Source organism: Glandiceps talaboti, chromosome 15 (genome assembly GCF_964340395.1).
Source record: "Glandiceps talaboti chromosome 15, keGlaTala1.1, whole genome shotgun sequence".
In the NCBI taxonomy this organism is placed as follows: domain Eukaryota; kingdom Metazoa; phylum Hemichordata; class Enteropneusta; family Spengelidae; genus Glandiceps; species Glandiceps talaboti.
Genome location: NC_135563.1, coordinates 17,726,709 through 17,746,422, shown reverse-complemented (window position 1 = coordinate 17,746,422; position 19,714 = coordinate 17,726,709). Strand labels below are relative to the sequence as shown.

The window sequence follows — 19,714 nt, the reverse complement described above, 5'->3', positions numbered from 1 at the left end:
ACTGATCACTGCCGTTGGTGGCGCACTTTATAAGTGCATCTGTGTACATCGTGGTGGACCATCGCATCGGTGTAGATCTGTGTACGCCTAGCAGACTGTGTACTTGCATAAAACTGGTACGTTATAATGATTTTACCGTCATTGTTGGTAATCTTTCCAAGCGTGTCCTTGAGTACTTTCACAGGGCGTAGGTCCGGACACGAATAACTTATTCTTATTTTGCTGCCTTATTTTATTTCACCAACTAAAGTACTTAACTGTAGCTTTCAAAAATATATTACAAAAAATTAGAATGACTTGACAGTCTAGATATACACATATCAAGAAATATATGAAGAATGTGGCAGAGAAGAATGCGGTTGTTGTTACACTACCGTGCCTCGGTATTTGAAATAATACATGTAATACCCTCACCCGTGCTTGGACCAATATTAGATGGGTGTGTTACCAAAGTTCCAAACTATCATTCACTTCTAGGGATGTTTTTCGCTGTATGCGTAGCAGGTCCGACTCCAAGGATTCTATACCTAGAGACCCGTGATTACAGATTGTTCAACCGTTGGGGGCGCTGTATATTGACATATATATCTCCAGTTGATTCCTAGGAGGGTGATTTCCCAGGACGAAGACATTATAGCATTGAATAGATACATATATTTATCGACCCAGCTGTTTGAAGAATTTCTAGAAAGTAAAGTGGGGGACAGTAGTAACAACAAGTTTGGTATAGCTGAATCAATTAATCAGACAAATATTCAATTCCACATTGTCAATATTATTTATTTTACTGTAATTCTGAATATGAAAGAGTTACAATTAGTAAATACAATATTCGAACTTCAGAAGTCAGTAATATTACTTAGCAAAGCTGATAGTCTATGTACCTCCGAGGATCCAGCGTAAGTGATATCTCGTGAAATGGATGATTGTGACGTCATCCCGATGACATCACTGCCTTCATTTCTCTTCAAGGGTCACGTTTAACTGTTAAACTGGTGAACAAACGAGTCAAGTCGTTGAGGGTGCTCTAGTTTGGTTTTTGGTTACATTGCTATGCAATGAACTTATTTTGAAATTAGATAGAAGTTGGTCTGATATTCGAAGATTAGTATAATAGTAAATTAACCGAATACGCTTATAGTCATTATTATGACGCAAAGTGTCAAATGAAGACAGACTGGAATGTTGTCACATGAGTTCTCGTTGCCGACTTTTATACATTAGGATAGACCATCATTTATGACATCGAGAACAGATCTAGAAGACAAGTCAAAGCCACTCTGCATCGGTATTGGAGAGTCACCTTTCACGAGACACTGTCCATCATCCGGGTATTCAAACCACAGTTGACCAATCAAACTCCCTTCTTTAATACCGGACAGCAAAGAGAGCAGCTACGGCGGTCAAAACCAAGGAGTAGGTTAGAGCAGCGCCACCATCGACAGTAGTGGCCTCAGGTTCAGGTGCAGCTGTAGATTCCTCTGCAGTTGTTGTTGCGTCCGTTGGGCCGTCCGTAGTTACAGCAGTTACTTATAAGAACGTAATAAGAAAGAGAAAATTATGCAAATATGTGTCTCTGAGAGATAAACGAATAACTGGCATGATATTGAATTGAGGCTAAGTATAAAACTTATCGACACACAGGATTTCTTAGGCTGTAAGGTGTGCCGTGACGGGCGGGTTTCCTCACAAATCGGTCAACTCCTCCCAGAGAGGGGGCTGGTGAGGGCGGAGTGACACGCACGACGTTCTTATATGTCTAAAGATTTCTAAAATTCTCCAATAACTACCAAGATGAGCAGTGTGTTTTTTGATCAACTAAAAAAAATACATATTCTTCATTGTAAATACTAGATAACAGCTCGAGGGTCTATTTTTGCTTTTCGAGACCTGTTCAGTGTGGTTCAATTTTCAAATTTTTTCACAGATGTGAACATTCGCTATCAGAGGCTAATGAAAACATTAGAACTGTTGAGGGGCTTTGTTAATGTTGGTGGACACGACACTTACCGTATGCTACAGCAAGGACGACAAGCAAAGCAATGGCCAGGATTTTGTTCATCTGGGTAAAAAGAAGACAACAGAAATTAAAAACACGGAAAAAGAATGAAAAGAAGTACGTGTATTTGTGCACACGTTTTACAACTGTAAGAGAAATTAACATGATAATGCAATCAGAGTTGAATAAAAAAAAACTGCAGATGATATGAAAACAAAAGAAAGAATGGGCAACGCCAGCTGCATTGAACAGACAACGCGACGGCACAGTTGCAACCAGTCGCACACTGTTGTCGCATCATCGATGATATTCACCTGAAAACGCCACCTACGGCGAAAGTAACTATTCGGTTATTTTTTTGTTTGAGTCGAATTCTAACGAGTTAGTGACGCGTATTCGATCTCTCACTAAAACTTGTGTACTCGAACTCATAAATGGAATGTCTTTGTCCTTCGTGTGCATACACCAAAAAATACACATTCTGGCGCACAAGTTGGAGATAAAATCTAAATAATATGCAGCTAGAAATACGACAAGTTGTGAGTAGTATATACTAGTACTAGCTTTGTTCGAGTTACATCTACCCATGTAGTCCCAGACACGAAAAGATGATCACGAAAATATACCCGAGCATTTTCATACCGGTCTCTCGGTTATACTTGCGATATACTAGTATCGATAACAGAATAAACATGTAGGCATCCCTCGTCCTAGAATACCCACTAATTATGCTTTTACAAGTCCTTGAATTGTTGAAACTTCTCCATGGATGTGATGTTTGAACACCGTGCCATTGAGATCAATCTTACCCATGAAGGACTATAGGGATGAATGTCATTTGCCTTGGTAATGTACAGAAGGCAGACTATAATACGATGCTATAAAAGGGTTTCAAGGTGACGGATATCCGATTTGAAAGGAAATGCAAAGCTGTACCTGACTGGCGCAATCACGTGTTTCTACATCACACTAGACACGGATGTTGCACCTTTAGGGTGTGGCGAATTGTTGACTAGACTCCCCGTATCAGCTAAATACAGGTTTTAAAAATTAGCCACACAAAACAACAATTTTCACTGCCAGGCAATTCTAACTCAGGATTCTGAACATGCATTATTCGCTGTCAAAACGATTTCCAGGTCACGTGGCACTAGTCTAGTGACTAAGCTGAAAGTTGACGCCGTGAGCACAGAAATGTTCTTTTAATCGGTCCGATTTTATATATGTGATTTTTGATTTTCATACCATGTTCTCGGTCTCAGATTGTATTGTAACGTTATGTGGATACAATTTATTACGTCACTTTCGGGTGATCACGGGGTGTATGATGTATAAATACTTTTTATGCATCACAAGGTATCTACCATATAACACACCCAGAAACTTTGACCAACCTAATCAAAGTCAAAACAAAGTACACAAAACGCATAGTATAGTAAATAGAATATCGCAAATTTGACTTTATATCAAAAGTTTACCCTTCAATCCAAATCGAAACGGAAGTGAAATGTATAAAAGCGGGAGTTCCGCATTTTTGCGTCATGGAGATCAAGTTTCAATTCACATGCAAAACTATATATAACTCTTTACGTGGCTCTTTCAATTGTAAGTAAGTAAGTAAGAAGTGAATTTGTTTGCTGTGCATGGCCTTGGTCACACAAAGGGAATCTGCCGATCTAATGGTTTTGTAAATCAATGTACAGAGAATAAGTGCTTCACCACTAGTACTACATGTAGTAGTTACAGGAAGGAATTGCCACCTGATGGTTCGCTTTGATAAAGACACAGCCTCGTGACGTGTGTCTGTGTGTGTGTGTGTGTGTGTGTGTGTGTGTGTGTGTGTGTGTGTGTGTGTGTGTGTTCTGAAGGAGGAGGTAGAAATTTAGCGCTATTAATTGCTCAAATTAAACATGTAAGCGGCACATATGTTTTTGAAATGACAAATAAAACATGACTTATATAATACTGACAGACTGGCGACAACGCCCATGACAATTGCGTACAGAGACGCCGGCTAGGGCACAGGTATTTGTTTCCCGAGTTATGTCTCAGAATATTTCTATCAGAATACAATAAAATGTCGATAATATCATTAATATTTATTTAGCCAACTATATATGAAAGGGGTAAAATTACATTTGTTTCTGTGATCGCGCAGTTTCACTCACTGTCTTCTTTCGCAGTGAGTGAACCTGCGCGATCACAGAAACAAATGTAATTTTACCCCTTTCATATATAGTTGGCTAAATACGTCAATATTAACGATATTATCGACATTTTATTGTATTCTGATAGAAACATTCTGAGACATAACTCGGGAAACAAATGCCTGTGGGCTAGGGAGAGCAACGGGTGAAAAAAGAGGAGAAACAAAACCAAGAACTCGAAACTACACTTTGTTGAAGAAACAAAGGAAATAGTGCTCGTTAAGGCATGAGTCCGAAGAAATGGGAAAATACGACAACTTACCTTGTTTGTTGAATTGGTTAAAAAATACCCAAAAATTAAGAATTCAGATCAACAGATGTTACACTACCAACTGCAAGCAAGTGGACTAAATGTAGTAACCGTATCAGCTACCAGTTATGTATATGACTTAATTTGCATGAAAAAAAACTTTTTACCATATACATACGTGTGTGCTTCCTTAAAAGGGAAAAGTTATGAGTGGAGCAATGCATTAATGACATGTGACTATACTAGTAATACCCGCCCCCTCAACCACTGAACCGGATATCGGTATATGCTGAAGGCTAATTGGTGAAAATGACTCACTTGGTAATTTTGGGAGTTTTGTCTTGCATTTGACAAAGGATTCATTGTATGAATGGCAACGCAGCTGCTGTGGAGTCCAGGGGTAGGAATGTATCCGAACTGCATGGAAAGAAAAGAATAGGCTCAGAGGGAGTAGACAATGAGATATACCAGGCTCTCGTTAACAGTAAAAACTTAAAAAGAAAGATCGAAGCATTAAATTTGTCAAGGCAACGCTTTTTCATCCCACCTTGGATGCTGTGTGAGGGGAGGGGAGATAGACAAACAAATATACATACAGTCAGTCAGTCAGTCAGTCACAGAGGCAGAGTGGGAGAGGGATATACAACATGAGACTCACAGCTAGCCAGACAGACAGACAGACATGCAGACATGCAGACAGATCGAGGGAGAGGCACTGACAGTTTTCACGAATATGTAAAGATGAGTGCTGTGTTTGGGAGTTAGGCATAAATAACGATCATTTTGGTTGGTCATTAATGTTTCACTTTCTTTTTACGTCTTGAACACCTATATGCAGTTATAAATTTAATAAGATATAATTAAAGAATGACTTTTTACAAAATGTATGTCGCATAGACAATGACATCGTCACAGATTTATTTCAATAGAATCACTACACCATGTTAGTTGTGGTGTTTACATGGTTTTCACAAATGTGCGGCATATATAGGGCATGTATGATTTATCATGCACAGGTATTTCAGCTGAGTAGGGTGTGGAATTTAAAGGCCTTTTAACCGTTGCCTTGTTTAAAGTGTCATTTGTTGAAGGTTTAACTGATTTTTGTTCTGCCTGCTTGGTTTTCGCATACATGGAGAGAGAGAGAGAGAGAGAGAGAGAGAGAGAGAGAGAGAGAGGGGGGGGGAGGGGGGGAGAGAGAGAGAGAGGGGGAAGAGGTATCTCTACCATCTATACTACAGAAGTAAACAGTGTTTCAGCCAAGATTTATGTGTCCGCATAATACTAGTAGCAGCTATCAAATGTAGAAAAAATGATGATGTGATTCTATATATAGGTTGAACTAAGTATTAAAAGTACCAGTTACAGAAACTGACTGTACCACTCGGTAAACACCGTGACAAGGCGATGGCTTGGCTAGTGGTCATTCTACAGTTGCTGGACCATGGCGTGTTGTGAAACATAGATAGGATGTGACAAGTCACATTTTTGTTCGTTTTAAGTTGTTCCTTTTTACAATATTAACTTCCCTGTGTCTGAAAAACTCATTCATTTGATTGTTCTCACCATCTTATTGAGAACCGTTTTAGTGAGGACTACCTTTGTGAAAACACGCTTTTAATACAAAAGATTAGTACTATGACAGCAAACGTTATGTTATGTATGCAATTATACTCACCTAAGCGCTCGCTCTCTCTCTCTCTCTCTCTCTCTCTCTCTCTCTCTCTCTCTCTCTCTCTCTCTCTCTCTCTCTCTCTCTCTCTCTCTCTCTCTCTCTCTCTCTCTCTCTCTCTCTCTCTCTCTCTCTCTTATTCTCTCATGTAAACAAAGACGTCCCTGCCCGCAGCAGATACCACATCCATGTGGGTATCTTTCTCATTTAAACAAAGACATACCCCCCCCCCCACCACCACATCCATGTGTGCATGTGACGTGAAGTGTTCCATGTACACTGCAGATATAGTTTATGTATGTTATCGTGAATTCTATTATATTCACTCTTAGAAGTTAATCCTAACGTATATAGTGTTACCAACAAACTGGAACATAGCTCACCAGGTCACACAGGTGTGACCTCGCTAAGGCTATGAATGGTAATGACTCGATGGTACTCCCGCTATGTCTTGTGAAATTTACTGTCATTACGATGCCAATCACATATCCTACTATCGTCTGAAAGGGTAGTATGGCAACACAAAGTCTACCCAGTCCAATGATTTATCTGTTGCTCAGATGAAACTGCATTAAACAGTCGACGTCATGTTTTAAACTATAGGCAATAGGTTTGACCTGTTGAATATAGCTTTTTCCCACGTTGGCTCTGTAAATCGCAACACCGTCCCTGTTGTTATTCATGATTTGATTTTTCGGGGATAGGGGGTGCGTTCAAGATGCGGTTCTCTGATGAAGACGCACGTTGTGATTGATTTCATTTTTGTCCCGTCAAACGATGTTCTATTTCACGTGAACTGGTTTCAATTGTAATATTCATATTTAGCAAGTAAAAGACTTAAAAACCGATCCTTTTACAATACTAAAGAGTTCTTCATATGAACTACTATACTATAGTGTTCTGAAAAAAACCCTTGAAGAAAGAAAACCATGAGTGATATATCCATTGCAACGCCTTGCACGCATAAAATGAACACAAACATTATGCTGCCATGGTTTCAGAAACCAAGAAAAACGAGACAGTCTATCCTAAGCTTTTGTCGGTGGGACAGTATCACCATAGCGACATCAAAAGTTTATTTTCAACCTGTAGTAGAAAGAAGAGCACAAAATAGCTGTGATAATCAATAACATGTTTAACACTGTTATTACAAACAGTTACAAAAGCAACGAAACAAAGCGACTAACGTGAATTTACTAATCTCTGTGTTGATGTGAGTCGATGATCCGAGAATATGAACACTGTCCCCATGCCTATGTTCAAGTTCCACAAAAGCGTCGCATTGAATAGACGAATTATTACAATTTTTGAACATACCAAAAATATGGTCACATTCCACTTATCATAGCCTCAAGGCATATATAATTTTTTTTCTTGATACAGATAAAAAGGAAGGACGGTAAAGCTGGTAATAGCCATGGCAGTATATGAGCGGGGATTTTGATTGGCTTTCAGCCGTTTCATCAAAGTCCATATATGGCAAGTTCTGTACCTCAAACACCGTAAGCGTGGGATACATTATTTCAATGTAGGTGTCTATTATAACCGAATAGCAACACGTACGTGTCATGAAAGTAACATAAGGTGGTAAATCTTCATGATTTTTTTCTCATGACTGGTTGGTTGACCAACTGGTAAGGAAGGTTTTCACACAATGAGAATTAGGAATTTTTGTCGCAAGTGGTTTACAGTTCTAGTTAAGGTGTGACCAGAGTCTCTGGGTGTGACACTGAACAATGTGATCCCGTGATTCCGACGTGAACAAACTGGTGAAGTGTCAAATTTTGACTAAGCATGGCTTCAACCAGTGACCTCGGTACACTGTAACCCCTACTATACAAAATTGTTGTCATTTTTTGGGTCGATCACAGTGAAGTTATTACAAGGTTGCTGTTGATTGTCATTTTGTTTGTAGAAGTTTAAGAACTTCAAACATGTTGTCATCTATGGGTCAATACAGGGTTGCATTTTAAGTGCAAATGAATCACGTCTGCCTTCAATTTGTATCTACAGGAGGATTGTAACCACACATTTCGAGGACAAGAGGGCAAAATAAATTGTTGGTATTTTGAAAAGCACGAACGTTTTCTGGTGGGGAGTGCCGTGGGGAAATCATTCACAATATTGGGTGGGGAGTGGGCTGGCGGACAAGTTGAAACCCAGTGGTTGGGAGGGAGGGCTGATATCCTTCACAACAAATGGGAGGGTGCATAAGAACAGCTAAACACCCTCCCAACATTTTTCGGGGAGGAGTGATTCTATTTAAAAACATCATTTTTGGTCTGAAACAACATATAATGATGAAAACCATAAATCCGACCGTTGGTTGCACCTGAAAAGTGGCGGTAGTGTATGTTTCATGTGACACAATGGAAATTGTATAAACGCTTCCCACGTTTGAAATATATTACGAGTACTTGGGTACTGTAAAAAAAAGCTTCCCGCGTTTAAAAGAAACACAGCTAAAACACCAAGAGAAAATAAATGAAATTTTAAAAGTGTAAGCCTTGGACACGTTGGTTTAAGATTTACATCTACGGGATCAATTTACGGGGTCAACGCACTACCGATTGTTTCCTTACATTGTAAACCCACTCTAGATAAGTTTATCCGATCTCAGTAGGGAACTACGTTCCATTGATTGAGTCTAAGCTATCCTAAATATGAGAATGAAGTGGGTTGCTGCGAGATGATCACAAAGAAACTAGCGACAGTGATGAATTGTCAGTCAACTTCCTTAGTTGCCGTCACATCCATTGTCCTTGCGGATGATTGGGTTTCTCTTTCAAAAGTGAAATTCACAATCGTTGAATTATGGTGACACTTTTAAAATCATCGGCATCGTTATTGATGTTTGCCTTGAACTGTTGAACTTGGAGGAACAGTCATGCCCATTTCTCACAGAATGCAAGCCGCCCTAGTATATTTATACATGGTACCCTTGAATCATCCGTCACAGGGACACAGCAAGATACCCCTTGCCTACATCACAAGATACCTTTACTCGCATACAACATCACATGGTTCTTTGCCCCATTAGATTTCACATTAGGGTTTTGGTAAAGACACGGCTACATATACCAGTAGTAACAACTAACGTTCTTCAGGGTTCGGGGCGTCTGTGCCAATTGTAGTCACGTGATGGAAAACTTTTAACAGCCTGGGCTGACAGTCTAGTTGCTATACGTTGGGCTCGATTTTCTACGGTCTCTCGCCAAACGTACAGTTACAACATAGACTAGCAGACAGTCTACCTATAGGGTGACGAGGCCAACGTTTATGTAAATATATCATAGCCGTGAAGCTAATGTAATGAAAGGGGCATAGTCTGTAACTTTAAGATTTAGCGGTTATAATTTGTTGAAAGGGACATAGTCTGTAACTTTATGGTCTTTGGTGGTTACTTTGTTTATTAAAGGGGCACAGTCTGTAACTTTATGGTCCTAGGGTTGTCACTTTGTTTAAAGGGACACAGTCTGTAACGTTATGGTCATTGGTGGCTACTACTGTTGAAAAGGGACACAGTCTGTAACTTTATGGTCATTGGTGGTTACTTTGTTTAAAGGGACACAGTCTGTAACTTTATGGTCATTGGTGGTTACTTTGTTTAAAGGGATACAGTCTGTAACTTGATGGTCTTTGGTGGTTACTTTGTTTAAAGGGATACAATCTGTAATAACTTTATAGTTCTTGGTGGTTACTTTTATTTCATATTGAGCCATTCGTGTACAGTTCCGACTACTTTGTCGTGTCAATACATGTACGTATAGCTCCCACTAGATATTCAGATATGACATGAAATGACATTATGATGTAATTGTTTGTTGCCAAAATATGCTAAAAACGCCTGAATCCCAGATATTGATACCAAACCTTTGTGTATGCATACTCAACCATCTCTCCCACAAAGTGTTGATGCTCGACTTGACAATAAATCAGTTATAGCCTATATATATTATGACGTGCGATTTGTACACTGGCATCATATACACTGTAACTTGTAGGTACATTTTGACAATCACAGTCGCTGGCAAAATAAAATAAAAAGTCCATGCTTTGCATAGCCACATTGGGCTTCTGCCCGCATTTGTGCAATCAACCGTAATTAATGATTCTGGTCACTCTATATAGGTACTCAAATTTATCCCATCACTATAGAGAATATATCGACCTCGTGTATCCGGTTCAAATACATACGACATGTTTATGGTGTGTCAAGTGAAATGACACGTCACCCAAGACCGATCACAAGGTGTGTACATGTGGGCACACGATACAGTATCACCTATGACAATTTTCAAACTCGTCAACGAAACGCAAAGAAACTAGACACGTCACGAAACAATTTTCTGAAACAGCAGTCGAAGGAAGGGGCGGTACCGTACCGATGCTTTAGATATCATACACGCGGCCCAATATTTTTTTTTCTTCTTTTTTTTTGGGGGGGGGGGGGATGGGCATGGCATATCACTTTCGATGTCGTTGACGTACGTGCTATTTCAAGCATTTGTGTCTGAACACTGAATTTCCTCTTGCAATACACCTTATAAATTAAAATAAACAAACCACCGGTAAACCATGTCTATGTAAAATAACCGATATGCATGATTTTTCGCGATGATACATGAATTGGTCATGTTTTCATGGCGTGTTTAATGTTACACTGGTTAATCAAGAAAGTCTGACATACACCATGGATTGATTATTGAGACAATAATACACCCATGCATACACACAGGTTTCATTGCTCTTCACTGTCACCCGTAACTTCGCGGAAGGGGAAGTTTCATGAAATGGCATTGTCTCCGTATATCTCTCCATTACCGTTTTCTCTAAAACGGTGGAATCAACTCAAATGAAACTTGGTTCATATCTTCCTTATGAGAAAATGAACGACATGTTAGGTTTTGGTAAACATCTTATAATGAATATTAACGAAATTTGCATAATTAATTAATAATCTCACGGGACGGTAAGTCAGAAATGTAAATTCTGCCCTCAGCGGCAGTTGTTATACAGTGTTACTCTACTACTATAGTACCAAAATTTGTAAGGTACAAATATCAATGGCCGTTCACCACCAGGGTAAGTAGTAGCTTCAGGGTTGTCGGTGGCCAAGTGGTTAACCACCTACCACTTACCACTGCAGTCGGGGTTCAGGTTTGATTAAATTTGCCACGCTGTAAGTAAGAAGAGTGTCGTCCAGTTTCACACAATCGAACAACGCAGGTTTTCCCAGGGTACTCCGGTTTCCTCCTGCAACAATCTGTACCCTCCTCCTGTTATTGGGCAATGCCTGTTTGACGGTACAGGGTCCACGAGGGATAACATTTTTTTCATGATTTCTCAGATTTCTAATATTATTTTGTTGTTTTTGCTCTCCATTTCAAATGAAAGTTTATATATTACTATCATACCTATCGCTGTATTGATTGACTGTGGGAATGAGTGGCGATATCGTCATAAAAAAGTATGTTTTATTGTTATGCACCCATACCTAATAAACACTACCCAGTGCTAAATTCTTGAACACGCCCTATTATTGGACCATGGGAGACCGCTTGATGGCGCTGTTTGCATGACGTTTATGGAGTTTTCGACTGATACTATAGTGGGCATATGTATGACACCTTTGATTTTCTGACATTCTTGGCAATGACTGAATGGTCTTTGAGTGTCTATACATATGTTATTGATGGTTAACTTTCTAATGACACGTTTACCTTGATTGTGACCTTCATGTTCAAGGTCAAATAGCCAGGATTGTTCAAAGGGTCTATGTACACGTCTTACATGCATTGGGCGATTTTGACTATTAAAACCTTGTACATATATGTCAGGTAGAATAGTCCACACATGGACAACATGTTCTTTAGCCATGTTTTTATCATAAAGATTCACATTGTGTCCACTAGCTCTGAAAACCTAATTTAAGTATCTACGATTAAACATATCTAGTATATACAGCTGACATGCTTGGGATTGGTTTCTAGCAAACCTGGCACAACTGTCAGATACTACATATCATTTACATCACTTTATTTCATGACCTTCATAATAAAGACCAAATGGCAGTTTTATATGTCATCAAAAGTCAAATTATGAATGAGTCAGTTTAAAAGTTAGGGGTTTATGTCTTCGACGAAGTGTTGTTGATCAAGAATCAATATGTCTGTCCTGTAAGAAAAGGGAGCAAAAATATTACCGGTAACATGGGAAGTGTAAAAGCAATGTCTGATTACAGGTAAATAAGTAATTTGTAAAACAAGCTTTCCATTTTATGTCACTTTTCCGGGGTTTTTTTCTTATTTTTTATGTGCCGAGGTTTGCGTAAGTGTATTGAAGCGTCCAAAACAGTCACAAGCTTTCCAGTCCTTCATATTTTCCAACCATATTTTGTCATGATACTGTTCAATCACAGACAAGGAAATAATCGGCCTTCTAGTACAGTGGCGCTTACTGTGATGTGATTTAGATTCAATTGTAAATAACAAACGTACTAGGGGGTACTGTATTAGCGCCATCTTGCGTCATCTAATTGTTGTTAGCCGGGCAGCATTCCCGGTTGCATACCTGGACGCCGTATTCTTGTAGGCTGTCACAGTTTACCCGGCTAACTTTTCCTAGTTTCATGCGAGATTAATCGAAACACTGGCGTGGTGACGCTAACAACGATGTGGACATCTAACTTGGAGGTCTATGGCGCCGCAAACGTTCATCACCCTATGTGAATCTTTGCTTCGAATCTTTTGATGACGTGGGACTTTAAACATTAACAGTACTGCAGTATGTTTACCAAGTTACTCTTTGTACTGCTATACTTTGCATTGCTATTTCTCGCCGTTCGTCTCTTTGAATTGGCAGCATGGCACGAAGTTGGCTTCTTAGCTTTCCAGTTAGTCGACCCTCTATCTGTCAGCGTGAAAGAACTGAAGAGTATTCTGGATCAACGTGGACTAAGTTACGACGGGGTACTGGAGAAAAGGGAGTTGTCAGACTTAGTAACTACTTCCGGTATGGATGTGTCAATTTCATTTGTAATTTCAGCAGTTAATGGTGTCATGGATCTATTAGCGAGATTATTAAAATACCCATGTTCCTGTAATGATTCCATACTCTATGGTATACAGTTTACAAATATTACATGCATAATACCGGGTTAAATAATTTGCAGAAATGTAATATTTACTTCATGAACAACAAAATATAACTAGCTACACATCATACGTATGCATTACATTTTTAGATACATGATCGACCCTCGTGAAGGGTCTATGGATGAATACATTTATAAAACTGAAACAACTAAATCCACTCGTTTAATTATTTGATATTGTGGTTATAACATACACATGTATACACAGAGTTAGGCAGCTGCTCACAATAGCATAATAGGCCCTAATAATTCAGATGCTGGGGATGAACAGACAGATGCAGTACACATGCTTAAATAAGAAGGTCAATATATAATTATAAAAACAAAAACAGTAGAATCATGTTTGCATGTAATCAAAACAACCAATAAATCCATGTAACATTTGTAGGTGATCTAACCCAAGGTGAAGTGTTAACAGCATCAAAAGAAGAGGAATCATCAGAAAGCACCAGTTTTACCTGTGCTGCTCATTTCAATGAAGAAGTTGAGGACAAGAAAGACAGTGCATGGGTCATTCAGGTTAGGCAGCCATTTGCTTTTTATGTGTATATGAATGTTGGCGTGGTAACAAGGAGACGAATCAGTGGTATAACCTTGTTGTATGGTGTGTTTTTGGCTATTTCACTTCATTATCACCACCCTGCACCATACATGCTGCTACATCTCACTTTGGACATTTGATTGTTGAAAAAAATCAAATTTTGCACAAAATTATACCAGATTTTGTTTGGCAACCCGAGTGATTTTTACACATTATGAGGTATGTACTATACAGTGTATGTGATTACATACAAAACAAATTTGAAGATATTTTTAAAAGTTTGTTTATCTCAGCTGTTATAATAATAATGGGAATGTCATATTGTTCGTGTATGCTAGTAATAATCCCTCTGGTGTCCACTAGCCCCAGAGAGTCCTGGGAAACACAGCTTCTGTGATAGTCCTCAAGATGGCTGTGCAGAGAAGTTGTTCCACAACATGATCTCCGTAGTTAAATCACTTGGTGAGAATGGTGGCAGCTCTAGCTCAGACTAGGGTTTTGGATAAATCTTCTTACAGAGACAATTTTCAAACATAACTCCCATGATTTCAGTGAAATATGTACAGTAGTGCCAACAAATGTTCTGGTTAATTGAACTTGCTGTATTTATCTTTAGACCACATCAGCTAACTGTTTTCATTCAATTCTTTTCAGGTCATCCCTAGAGGGCAGTATACATATTTACCTGATGCATCTTGGGTATCGTTGGTCAAGAAAATCTCCCGATTTGGTGTGAGAACTGGAATATTTCATTGCAACTCAGATCTAAGGTGTGTAGCGTGACTATACTACCGGTATATACTAACACTACCAACCATGTAATTCATGAATGAGATCAGCCATACACATATAATAGGGAATTCAATATCAGTGTCTAACAAATTATTCAGGGTTCCCCACTAAAGATATGGTACATGAAAATCTATGCAAGTTTTTATCAGATTTCCCCCCGTGGTACCAGGGTTTCCAAACCATAAAAAAACACTTGACCAGTACTTGTTTAAGTTTTTGGGAAACCTGTATAATGATTAATTTTGCATGGACCCCTTCAGTAAGGATTTAGCAGGTGTCTACTCTTAGGCTATCAAATTAATGAATTATTTTGTGTCATTGCAGGTTTTGTGAAAGGAAAGGTTGGACACGGTCCAGTCTCATTCTCACCCTACCTCAAGGTCGCAAACCGAAGGATAATGTAATCATGGTGACCTACGATGGCGTTAACAAAGTTCAGCCCGTGTTAAAATGGATCAGTACACAGATTTCCCTCCATGTCCATACCATCCACAGACCAACAGAACTACAAACAGACTGGATTGAAACATCGAAGAACAAATCGTCACTTCAAGTCATTCTGTTTTCAACACAACCTCGTTCACCGCTCTTCTTCTCTGGACTCAGCGTAAAGTTTACGGGACGATTCAAATTTGGAAAATACCACGTCGATGAGAACATCATGGAACCATTACTTAAAGAAATTGGTGTCACAAAGTATCCTGCATATCTCATAGTTACTCCGGAATTTATGATACACTACGGTTCCAAAGAAGGGGAGTTTTACAACTACAGATCCATGGACTTATACTTGCAGACATTTTATCCAGAAGTCAATGATGTGTTTTTGTTCAGTCTTCTGATAGTCAATCTGGTTTGTTCGCTTGAGTTATTTCTAAACAACAGTACAAGTGTTGTCAGACGATTAATAAAGGTGATTTGGCAAACAGGCAAGTGTAACATTATAACCATCATACTGTGGATGCCACTTCTATGGATCGTCCAGTTAAGCTATGTAGAAGGTGTATGTAAATTTAGCCATAGAATTGTCCGTGCTGTCAGCGCTACTGAGTTCATCGGATGGCTACGAAGAGATTGGATTCTGTACGGCAATCATAGTGGACTCATTGTTGTGTCGTTTATAGTTTATGGAATTGCACTCACTTTGGTTAAAAAGCAGTGTGGATTATCCGAACCAAATGCTGAGGAAAGCATGAATATCAGCGAATGGTGGCGTCAAACAATGCAGCAATATTACAGTCTACTCTTCAGAACCAGGTTTCGAAGTCATGGCCCTATTGACGTCACTTTGATGGAAGATGGGTTAGATCTATTATTGGAACGGCTGGCTGTTCCAGACTTCTGGTTGCACCCTGTAATACCAACTGAATACATCAAGGAGCTACCTGTGTGGAAATATTATGTAAAGCCATGTGACAGAAGAGGAACTTCAAAATGTTACTGTGGCTCTGCAGATGATAAAGACAAGACGCTGCAGTCTACAGCTTTTGATCAAAAAATTTCCGAAACGTATGATGTATGTTCAGACTGTAGTTGTCATTGTCCTTTATGTGCAAGAGACATGAAAAAGAATCCAAAACAGAAGAGAAATGGAAGAAAATATAAAAATTCAACAAAACAAGATTACCATGGTAACAGTGACACAAAGTATAGCAACAGTGATACTGACGATCAGAGTCTACCAATGTGTACATGTTCCCATAGAAACCAAGCAGGCAATGATTATCCAGAGACTTTAGGTTGTGAAAATAGTAAAGAGTTTGATAAAGACCTTCAAGGTGATAACAGGGATTCTGCAGTTCTTTTTAATCCAAATGATGAAACATCTGAGTTGGACAATTTCAGTGACTCGGCAACAAAAAGCGACAAAGAGACCAGTCCGGATATCGATTCTAAATCCTTACACTGGGATAATTGTTTGTCTTGTAATTGTGAAAATACCGCTTCACTGGATGATGCTGAGTTCTATGATGAATCTATTCCCGCCGGAATGATAGTAGCCAGTGAATGTGCAATCTGTCTGGATAATTATGAGATTGGACAAGTGCTGTGTGGATTACCATGTGGTCACTGCTATCATCATAAATGCATTGTGCTGTGGTTGGAATCCAGTAATCATTGCTGCCCTGTGTGTAGATGGCCAGCTTACAAGAGAGGAAATCGATTCCATCAACATAGAGACTAATAAAACATTATTTTCACATCAAATCATCTTGTTAGTCTTTGAAGAAAAAAAATTTGTGACTTTTTTTTTTTAATTTTCTTTTAATTTTTTTTATTATCTTACTCAAAAAAAACTGATACAGCACAAGAAAGATAAAAACAGACAAAAAAGACAAAATGAATGACAAAGACAACGAAAACCCTGAGCAGAGAACAACAGACACAAGAATGTATGACATTTTATTAGCTGTTATGCCATAGACGTTGGAGACAGAGTTTCTCTTAAATCTAATGTTATACCCAGAATTCAGTGCAAAGATTCTAGCGTCATGTTTGACAGGTGTCCAACTATACATGTCTCAAAATATGTGTTTGTATGCGTAAGCTGAAACTTACAAATAGTTCCACCGAACTGGGGAACAAATATCGCATCAGTCAATCTTGATTAAAAGCTGATGTGGTGAATGTGGTACTATTTCTTTATTTATCTCATATTCCTTTGTTATTGTCGTTTTCAATTTTGTTGTTGATGATGTTATTATTGGGAAAAAGGCAATCATTCACAGAACAACAAAATAAAAAGTAAACAACAATATACAAAGGAAATACAGGTACATATAGCAATCCAGTAGTATTCACCACATCCGATTTTAATCAGTGTGCATTCTCTGCCGTTGGACCGATCTTTGTTTAGTCGACAAATTCAAAGAAATAGCAAAATGTTTGTGAAAGCACACTCATTCATGCCTGTTAAACAAATATATATACAGCATTCATAAAAGGGCACATGCTGAGTTTATATGGTGTAATTTTTGCTGCAGATTTAAAAGGTAGTTGCAGTATTCTATATACTGAAGCATACTCAACTGTCACATGCAATTGACTGAATTCAAACCTGTATTAATATATTCAGATTATGAAAGATCTGATGACGTAATTTATTATACATAAAGAAATGTCAAGGAAATCCATACAATGCAATCAATAATTCTAACAACACCAGAAGACAGCTATTATGCCATAGAAGACATGCACCAGTGTTAACTTTATACTAGAAAAGTTTTATTCAAGTTTGAAAGGAAGTATTTTAATTGCAGTGAAAACTTATATATTCAGCTTGTGCCACTTTAATATTGACTAGGGTGCAGAGAGAATAACGAAATGTTAGAGAAAAAAAGACTGATTTGAACACTTTGGCGTGGATCGTGAAATTATTGAACCGTGCATGTATAATGTTTGGCTACAGTGAAAGGGATCATTTAGAGGACTACAAAATTGTGTTGGAAGTTTTAAGTGTATGAGTGCACTGTATGAATAAGTAACTGTATTATCTGTTTCTGTCTCAGTAACTGTATGCAGTATTCTCTAGATTTTCTGATAGGATATCAGCTAATTCGCTTCGCTGAGGGATAGAATGTTTTGTTATGTTAATTTTAATTGTTTATCTGATGTGATAGGCAGGGCCATATCCCATAAACTCTGTATGGAGAACACTGGATGTGTCTATCTCTGAACCAGACTAACAACTTTTGTGAAAATCTGCTTGAAATGTAGGAAACATAAATTTAGCTTGTTAAACCATGCCATGATTGAAAAGAAAATCACGTCTAAAAGTATGGTGTGTGTTCATTTTATAATGTGGCTTAGAACAGCTTGTACATTAAACCACAATAAATGAACATAAGGGGCATTGTGTTTCGAGCTGTGTTGGTGAAGCTGCTCATACAGTTGGGTTTTTTTGCTCTGTTACACTGTGATGTTATTCACTAATCAATGTTATAGTTGATGACTGTAGTTGATGGTCAAAATAAATGAAATGGAAACATCTGACTTGTTTGTGTGATTTATATCGTCAGCTGCTAGGTCTTAGCTGTGATGTAGTGCTAAGTCTCCTATTTACTGTTATACTACTAATAAAAAATAATATTTATATGACATTGATCTAAATAAAACTGAACAAAGATCACAATCAGTTTAATAGGAAACTGAATTAGCCTGTAACATTATAGCATTGACCAGTGGTCTGTAGTATTATAACATTGATCAATGACCAATGGCCTGTAGTATTATAACATTGACCAATGACCAATGGCCTGTAGTATTATAACATTGACCAGTGACCAATGGCCTGTAGTATTATAACATTGACCAGTGGCCTGTAGTATTATAACACTGACCAATGACCAATGGCCTGTAGTATTATAACATTGACCAGTGGCCTGTAGTATTATAACATTGATCAATGACCAATGGCCTGTAGTATTATAACATTGATCAATGACCAATGGCCTGTAGTATTATAACATTGACCAATGACCAATGGCCTGTCGTATTATAGCATTGACCAATGGCCCATAGCATTATAACATTGACCAGTGACCAATGGCCTGTAGCATTATAACATTGACCAATGACCAATGGTCTGTAGTATTATAGCATTGACCAGTGGCCTGTAGCATTATAACATTGACCAATGACCAGTGGCCTGTTGTATTAATAATATCATTTACCAATGACCAGTGGCCTGTAGCCAGTAGCTTTATACCTATAGTGACCTGTAGCCCTGGGCCTGCAGCCTGTAGCATTATTGCATTGACCATTAAAATATATGAATTTTGCCTTGGAAAGTTCACATGCGGTCTCTAGATGAAGTTTAGTGACTGATAATATAATGTGATGTACCGATGTTGCTATGAAGTCACCTGACTCCCATCCTCATTTCTGAGTTCATTCAAGTTCACAAGTCTAGTCATTATAATAATGTAATCACGTGATCAGGTTCACATTGAGGTCACCGTAATCTGGGCCACTTGCTCTCGATTCATATTCAATCAAACGCTGAAATATATTTTATACAACAGTCTACATTCTATTTCTTAGACCGCATGTCTGTTCAAGAGTAGGTGAAGTGCGACTAAAACAAAAATCAAGCTG

General features: G+C 38.4%; 1 protein-coding gene and 1 long non-coding RNA gene across 2 annotated transcripts; one reads left to right on the top strand and one right to left on the bottom strand.

The window, feature by feature from the left end:
• Nucleotides 1-766: 766 nt before the first annotated feature.
• On the bottom strand, nucleotides 767-4,576 carry LOC144446671 (uncharacterized). The gene is made up of 3 exons (XR_013481971.1): nucleotides 4,469-4,576; nucleotides 2,011-2,062; nucleotides 767-1,529 (listed from the first exon to the last, which is right to left on the bottom strand). It is a non-coding gene; the product is annotated as an uncharacterized LOC144446671 (long non-coding RNA).
• Nucleotides 4,577-12,682: 8,106 nt separating this feature from the next.
• On the top strand, nucleotides 12,683-18,597 carry LOC144446467 (E3 ubiquitin-protein ligase RNF103-like). The gene is made up of 4 exons (XM_078136234.1): nucleotides 12,683-13,142; nucleotides 13,673-13,803; nucleotides 14,480-14,595; nucleotides 14,942-18,597. The coding sequence occupies exons 1-4, from the start codon at nucleotides 12,917-12,919 to the stop codon at nucleotides 16,800-16,802; spliced, it is 2,334 nt and encodes a 777-aa protein (XP_077992360.1). The 5' UTR covers nucleotides 12,683-12,916; the 3' UTR covers nucleotides 16,803-18,597.
• The last annotated feature ends 1,117 nt before the right edge of the window (nucleotides 18,598-19,714 follow it).